This window comes from Ctenopharyngodon idella, chromosome 5, assembly GCF_019924925.1.
Source record: "Ctenopharyngodon idella isolate HZGC_01 chromosome 5, HZGC01, whole genome shotgun sequence".
Taxonomy (NCBI): Eukaryota; Metazoa; Chordata; class Actinopteri; order Cypriniformes; family Xenocyprididae; genus Ctenopharyngodon; species Ctenopharyngodon idella.
In genome coordinates this window covers 12,382,094-12,390,595 of record NC_067224.1, presented here as the reverse complement: position 1 = coordinate 12,390,595, position 8,502 = coordinate 12,382,094, and the positions used below count along the sequence as shown (strand labels likewise).

Sequence of the window (8,502 nt, the reverse complement as noted above, 5' to 3'; positions counted from 1 at the left end):
CCTTTTGATCTTTTTCTTTCCTTTTTGCTGTTTTTCTCTTGTAGAACTCAAAGAATGCTCAGGGTCTGGTGGGCCTCAGGAATCTAGGAAATACTGTAAGTATTTCTCATTAATGCATCTATGGTTCCATTTATCGTTTGTGCAAAAATAAAAAATATGTCGATATTTACTCACCTTCATGCCAATGCAAACTCGAAAGACTTCCATCTGTAGAACATAAAAGATGTTTTGAAGAACTGAATATGTGCATGTTTTTGTGTGCACTGTTCCTTTAAAGTTGACATGAAATGAAAATTCACTTCATCCATGTATGTTTCATTAAAAAATTTTGACTTCTTAATTTTTAATCTTTTTCTATAATCCGTTACACATGGATGTATGTCAGAAATGGAAAAAAAAAATCTGTCGCTACTTCTGTTTTGTTATGACTTTAAATATTTCAGAGGAATGCAGACTATGTATGCAGAGTAGCCATCTAATTCTCCTTTTGTTGTATGTGTCTCTGCAGTGTTTCATGAACTCCATTCTGCAATGTCTAAGCAACACTCATGACCTGAGGGACTACTGTCTGCGTAACTCGCACCGCACTGACCTCAACAACAACTGCAGGGCCAAAGCTGCTCTGATGGAGGGTAAGTGATACATTTACCAGTTCATATAGTAGAGCATTAGTTTTTATCATGCATATCAGGCAGCCTTTGGGTCCTGTGTCTTAGTCATATGCCTGCATACAGTATGTGTGTGTTCCTGTTTTCAGAGTTTGCCAAGCTCACTCAGACTCTTTGGACATCAGCTAGCAGTGAGGCCATCAGCCCTTCTGACTTCAAAATGCAGATCCAGAAATATGCCCCTCGATTCGTTGGTTACAAGTAAGTTACAGCTAGAGTAAAATATTTTGTATCATGCTAACCTCATATTTTCCTTTATTTATTTATTTTCTTTATGTAGTTTTGAACCAGCTGAAACTCCCTCTTAAAATATGCTTTCTTTCCCTTCTGTTTTCTGTCCTGTAGTCAGCAGGATGCTCAGGAGTTCTTGCGGTTTCTCCTGGATGGACTCCATAATGAAGTAAACAGAGTGATAGTGAAACCAAGAGCATCCATGGAGGACTTTGATCACCTCTCGTACGTAGAAACACCTGCTTTCTAAAAACCTACTGAGCTGTCTCCACATAGTGTAACATTATGAGGCATCATGGGCACCCTCCCATCAAGTTTGTTGTTTCAACAATATCAATGTTTGTTCTTTCAAAATTAGCAATGTGTCAAAATTAAGTTTTAAAATTATCCAACTTATAAGACCTCAATTTAGACAAATTCTATGACAGCATTCCATGTATTGTTCACTGTGAAGGCAATCCCAGAATGCACTGTGCAATGTAAGCTCGGTGAAAAAAGTGAGCAAGATTTTTTAGTAGGATTTTTTATAAAGAAAATAATACTTTCATTCAGCAAGGATGCATTCAATTCCAGTAAAGGCATTTATAATGTTACAAAAGAATAGTATTTCAAAGAAATGCTGTTCATTTGAGCTTTCTATTCATCTATTTATCTATTTCTATTCAGAAAATCCAGGAAAAAAAATGTATCACGGTTTAATTAAGCAGCACAACTGTTTTCACCATTGATCTTAATAAGAAATGTTTCTTAACCACCAAATCAGTATATAAGAATGATTTCTGAAGGATATTGTGTTTCTTAATAGAAAATAATTTTAAATTGTAATAATATTTCACAATATAACCATTTTTCCTGTATTTTGATCATATAAATCCAGCCTTGGTGAGCATAAGAGACTTGCAGAGCGCTATTTGTGTGGAGCATGAAGTTGATGCTTACGTAGAATGTTTCTGTATGGGGGTCGAGGGAGCTCATTAGGTTTTGGTTTAGAGTCCGCAACAGAATAATCTCTGCACTGAAATTTTAGCCATGGCCTCAGGAAAGCTAATAATGTATTTCTAAACAGATTTAGACAGGATTGGCCCCTGGGAACATAATAATACTGCTTTATTACAGTTTTGTGCTGGAATATGATGTAATATGATGTGGTGATTGATCTAACAGATGAATCACCTGTGGTGTGTGGTTTAACTGTTGCAATCTGAGAGTGATAGTGAGCAGTCTGTCTGGGGTCTTAAATTAAATGTGTTTTATCTACAGGGATGACGAGAAAGGCAAGAGAATGTGGAACAAGTACCTGGAGAGTGAGGACAGCAAAGTAGTCGGTGAGTTGACCTGCTATATTAACACCGGCTACAGTCTTGCTGTGTGTGTGTTCCCTGCTCTGGTTATAAAGTTCTTTTTTTCTTTTTCACAGATCTGTTTGTTGGTCAGCTGAAAAGCTCATTGACATGCAGCGAGTGTGGCTTCTGCTCAACTGTGTTTGATCCGTTCTGGGATCTATCCTTGCCTATCACTAAGGTTAATATAAAGACTGACACACTCAAATACAAGCTTATTGACATGGCTGCATGTTTATGTGTGTGTTTCATGTTGTTGTTGTTTTTTTTGTTTTTTGTTTTTTCATTTCATTTTTCAGACTTCAGGAGAAGTGAGTTTGATCGATTGCCTCCGACTTTTCACAAAGGAGGATGTGCTAGATGGGAATGAGAGACCAGTAAGTGTACATTTTACTAATTTAAGACAGTTTTCATTGTATGGTAGCAAGAAAATCTGACTGTCTGTACTAAGGAGTTTAAGTGATCAAAGTTATACATTTACTTATTTGATGAGTTATATTTCTTATTTATTTTACATAATAACCTCTCTTTGTTTAAAGTTTTTTTTTTTTTTGTTTGTTATAAATCAACATCTCAGGAAAATGTTATGGGGTTTCTAATCAAAATATGACTTTCTGTTACAAAACAGGGCATTGATTTCATACATGACCTCTGTAGAGGACAACAGGACTTAAATCATGATTATCAGGCATTTTGGAGACACAAGAAGTGAATAACGAAATAAATTATATATCATTATTCCTACTAATTATTAGATATTATTATGAAAATGTTGCCAATTTTTACTCCCATTATTACACTTCTTTTTTCATTACATGTTGCTCCAAGAACACATTAATATGCAAATTAGATAGTGTATAGATGCATTGTATTGAATGGGAAAACCCATGTATGGCCATTTTACCCACATATTGCATAAAGTAAAATGGTATATCGATTCATTCCGTTCTATCTTTCATAACATAGTTGAGAATTATCTTTAAACAAAATGTAGTTTAAAAAAAATCCTGAAACCTAAAAATTGATTGGTGAATAAAAATAAATTCCATTGTTTTTGCCTATACATGTAATTTATTTATTTAACTTAGTCCAGGTGTCCACTACAGAGGACATAGCATAAAATATGAATAAAATATAATTTTTCAAAAATGTTATTTTTCCATTTTTTTCTTATGCTCTAAACAATGTAATGATGTGAAACAAAATATTAAATTCAAAAACTTTTTTTTCTGGGTCCCATATGGTAAAACTTTACAATAAGCTCCCAGTAAAAGGGATAGAAAATTTTGTTATCATTTACTCACCTCATGTTGTTCCAAACCTGCACGAGTTTCTTTCTTCTGTTGAACATAAAAGAAGATATTTTAAAGAATGTAATCAAACAGTTGACAACCTTCTTTAAAAATATCTTCTTTTGTGTTCAACAAAAGATAGAAACTCATACAGGTTTCAAACAACATGAGAGTGAGTAAATGATGACAAAATGTTCATTTTTGGGTGAATTATCCATTTAATGCATTAACTAACAATGAGCAACACATTTGTTCCAGTATTTCTAAATCTTTGTTAACATTAGTTAATAAAAATATAAATGTTTATTATTAGTTAATGTTAACTCGGTCTATTAAGTAATATTAACGGATCACTTTTAATTTTAATAATGTATTTGTAAAAGTTGAAATTAACATTAACTGAGATTAATAAATGTATTTTTTCATTGTTAGTTCATGTTAATTAATGTAGATGTAGTTAGTGAAGTAATGTAGTATATATATATATATATATATATATATATAATATTTAGACATAACCTAACCACCTCTCTTTTTTTCATGCAGACATGCCACAGATGTAAAACCAGGCGGAAATGCACGAAAAAATTTACCATTCAGAAATTTCCTAAAATCCTGGTGCTTCGTATCCTTTTTAAACAAAACCATAATACAAAGAATTGCATTTTTTATTACTGTTGTGTATTGATGAATTAAATATCATTAAGTTATGGATTGGATAAAAAGTGGCATGTATTTGTTTGCCCTTGACTCTTAACTATCTCAGATCTGAAGCGTTTCTCTGAGTGTCGAGTGAGAACCAGCAAACTCTCCACCTTTGTAAACTTCCCCCTCAAAGAGCTGGACCTCAGGGAATTTGCCTCTGATAACAGTGGTGAGTTCTGCTTCATCATTTATTACATCTGTATTCAATACAGTTGTTTGAGCAATACGGTTTTTACTGTAGCTCCAGGATAATTGTGTTTAATTGTTGTTGTTTCTCTTTTCTCTTTACTATTCTCTACTCACAGTAAATGCAGTATATAATCTGTATGCTGTTTCCAATCACACTGGTACATCTTTGGGTGGCCATTATACAGCATATTGCCGCAGTCCCTGTACAGGAGAATGGTACACGTACAATGACTCCAGGTAATTAGACATGACAAAATGTCTAAAAAAAAAAGAGGTTTGTGCAGTCAGATTATAATGGAGTCATTCCTACAGTTTGGTGGATTTTATGTAAAAAAAAAAGTCAAGTCATATTTATTTATGTAGCACTTTATTCAATACAGATTTCAAAAGCAGCTTTACATTGATAACAGGAAAATTATGCATTTTGGCTGTTGTTCGGCTGAAGTCTGTTCATTGTTGATTCCGTTCTGTTGTAAAGATTATCAATTATTAAATTAGTTCATTTCATCTATACTTCATATTATACATAAAATGTTATTCAACTTTAATGCCACATGGTCTTCCATACATAGATGTACCCCAATTAACACAATTTCATAATGATAAACACCTAAGAATACTGTCTTTACAAAACAACTTTTTGAAGCACCGGCCAGACAAATTCCCATTGTCCCCAATCATGTTTTCTCAACTTCACTTTACATATATATTTCTCAATTAGCCATTTTAAGTATTAGTAAATACATTTACTTATTCTCTTTGACATAAAATACAATTTATTGTGAAGCATATTTTTTTAATGTGTAATACCATTACATTAGTTTATGTCCCTCAAACTCCAGTCCACCCTATTTGCCTTTTAAAATCTTAAGTGTATGTCTTAAATCGCATGACTTGCTAGAAGTAATGCAATTTTTGGAGGGAAAGCAACTCCAAGATCAAATTAAGAATCAGTAATAAACTTTTATCTCTTTTCCTCATTTAAAGGTGACATATCTAATAGCATAAAACATGCTTATTTTCTATTTTATAGAAATATTTTAAATAGATTTTTTATATCTATTAAAATTCTTCCTAAATCTTAATCTTCTGCTAGCATGTTGTTCTTTCCTAGCTAGTAATGTTCTTTATTAGTATAAAGTTTTAATTGTAAAAATGTTTTCAACAAACTTTCTCAGTTAAAAAATCCACCAAACTGTAGGAATGAACCAACTAAGCATGTGCATTACTGTTTTAGTCTTATTTATTTACCTAACATAGATCTGTAGTTTACAGCATTGTAGGCTATAATGTAATTAATATGTGTAGTGGCTACAAAAAGTATTTGGACATTTACAAGTCTTTATATTATATTATATTATTTTATATTATAATTTGTTTAACATATATTTTGTTATTAACATATATTTGATTTAAAAAATACACTGAAAACAGTAATATTGTAAAATATTGTTACAATTTAAAATAACTTAAAAAACATTTAAAATAAATTGTCTCTATTTCAGGGTGAGCCCCATGTCATCCAGCCAGGTGCGCAGCAGCGATGCATATGTGCTGTTCTATGAATCGGCGACCTCTTCACGCATGTGATTAAGCCTGAAACAGACAAGCCTTGGATAAAATGAACCCTTTTGCTGCTGTTGAACTACATATTGGTCAGGGTCTACATGCTTGAAGGACCATGGGACTTTATCCCAGGCCTATTAACCAAGGCCAAACACAAACTGGAATTAAATTATGATCGTGGCTTGTGAAGTGGATTGAAGCCTGGGATGAGTGTTTGGTCTAAGCCCAGATTAAGCTTCACCGTAAGGGCTCCTCCATCCATCACTCCGCTTGAAAGAGGCTGCTAGTCTGTGGATGGATTTAACAAACTGAAACGGACAAAGACAGACAGAGAAACATGAACTACTACCTCTCTTGAATGAGTAGGACTGTGTGTGTGTGTGTGTGTGTGTGTGTGTGTGTGTGTGTGTGTGTGTGTGTGTGTGTGTGTGTGTGTGTGTGTACTTGTCAGTCTCCAGACTGATAATGTAGGACTCTATGCACTGTGTAACTGGAGCCGTACGGGTCTACAAGCAGTCACTACGACTCAAACGATCTCCATCCTTTATTTAATTTATTAACATGAGTTCAATGTTTTACTTAATTTCAAACTAATTACTACTAATTTAAACAAGAGGTCATCTTGCTAAGGGACCATATAGGTCAACAGTGTAAATGATGCTTGGATTGTTCAGTGGATCGTTTACTATTTCAAACAGATATGTTCCTTCAAGCTATGTCTCTGCTTTGCTTGATCTGCTTATTTTCAACAGAATATGCACATTAGAAGGGCTTAGTTTTACACTAATGCATGACTGTGCCCTTTTCCAAAAACCCTCACCATTACAGAGAAGATTGTATGACTGCCCCCTGGTGGCTGGGAGATGTAAAACCGAAAATAAAAACTGGACCCACAGTTTCCATATATATATATATATATATATATTTTTTTTTTTTTTAATTAATGTACATATATCACTATACAATGTGCTATATTACCTTAGCATTGAATTACAGAAAACTAGTTAACACCGCTGCAAGTTTCTTTTGGGAAGTCATAGAAATGCTATCATGTTTTTTTCTTTTGCTATTGGAGCAAATGGGAATGCAAAAAATATATATACTGTACTTTTATGTTCACCACTATAGAAGTTTACCCAACTATGATGACTTCTGCTTCTGAGAACCCCGGAAATGTGAAAAGGGTCCATGGAAATCCATCTCCAGAAGAATACAAAGTATTCCCTCTTTAGGCATTTTCCGACTCAATGTTTTCCTGCAGGGGCAATGCCAAATCTGAAAGAGGCCTTAATATGTTTTTCTCATTCTGTCAGGGACTACAATATCCATTTTAATTTGGGAATGAGTCTTCATTAAACAAAAAGCCACCAGGAGGGCGTATGTTTGTGTATATGTGTGTATGTGTGCGCCTTTATGTATTATTTCTCTATTTATGAAGTGAATGTTGTGAATGTAGCTTATCATTGTGCTTGAACCAGACAATGTTTTTTTTCTACCGAGAGATTTTAAATGAGTGGTAATATTGTGTCTGAAATGTGACTGTAGTGTACTGCATATCAAGAGCTCTTGGCTTTTTAAAAGAAATATGAATAAAATGTCTACATGAGTAATCGTGAATTGTCTGCATTACTTCATTTGAATATGTGTATAGTGATCATGAATTGTAGTGCCCCAGGGTAAGTTGTGTCACCCCCTTATTGGAAGAAACTGTTATTGTTTATGGAAATATTTGACTAGTGAAACTGTGACTAGTGTACAGCAAAATAAGACTTAGAATCATTATACAGTTTTGAATAATCAACTAAAAGTAAATTTGCTGATATTTTATTGTTTTTATATACATATACACCAAACATTATTTGTTGCTTACTTGGACCACTGAGCACTTTTTGACCTTATTTGTATGTATATATAATATATTCAGGCAATACAAATTCTTGTAATGGCCTTTTTTTTTTTTTTTTCAGCAGAGACGCAATACATTGATTGAAAGTGACAGCACAATGACATAATCTTACAAAAGATTTCTATCTCAATTAAATGCTTTTCTTTTGAACTTTCTTTTCATCAAAGAATCCTGGAAATGCATCACGGTTTCCACAAAATATTACAATATAATCAACATTGATATTAATTATGAGAAATGCTTCTTGAGCACCAAACCAACATATTAGAATGATTTCTGAAGGATCATGTGACAGGAGACTGGAGTAATGGCTGCTAAAAATTCAGCTTTACCATCACAGGAATAAATTACATTTTAAAATATATTAAAATAGAAATTGTTTTTATTTTAAATTGTAATAATATTTCACAGTATTGCTGTATTTCCTATATTTTTGATCAAATAAATGCCTTGATTCGCATTAGAGACTTCTTTTAAAAAACATTTTAAAAAGTTTACCATCCCCAAACTTTTGAACAGCAGTGTATTTTTTTTTTTAAATTTAAATAACTTTTAATTTAATCAAATTATATTCATTTTATTATTACTATTATTTATTTTATTTA

At 32.9% G+C, this 8,502-nt stretch overlaps 1 protein-coding gene across 2 annotated transcripts in view; it reads left to right on the top strand.

Moving 5' to 3' along the window:
* The window catches only part of usp2b (ubiquitin specific peptidase 2b), a 60,949-nt gene extending 53,341 nt beyond the window's left edge, over window positions 1–7,608 (top strand). For both annotated transcript variants that reach the window (XM_051893811.1, XM_051893812.1), the window contains 11 exons: window positions 45–95; window positions 509–632; window positions 758–869; window positions 1,014–1,124; window positions 2,160–2,224; window positions 2,317–2,420; window positions 2,539–2,616; window positions 4,078–4,156; window positions 4,298–4,405; window positions 4,542–4,662; window positions 5,931–7,608. In XM_051893811.1, coding sequence (XP_051749771.1) covers window positions 45–95; window positions 509–632; window positions 758–869; window positions 1,014–1,124; window positions 2,160–2,224; window positions 2,317–2,420; window positions 2,539–2,616; window positions 4,078–4,156; window positions 4,298–4,405; window positions 4,542–4,662; window positions 5,931–6,015 — 1,038 coding nt within the window. In that variant the 3' untranslated portion in view covers window positions 6,016–7,608. The remainder of the gene's footprint in view (window positions 1–44; window positions 96–508; window positions 633–757; window positions 870–1,013; window positions 1,125–2,159; window positions 2,225–2,316; window positions 2,421–2,538; window positions 2,617–4,077; window positions 4,157–4,297; window positions 4,406–4,541; window positions 4,663–5,930) is intronic.
* The last annotated feature ends 894 nt before the right edge of the window (window positions 7,609–8,502 follow it).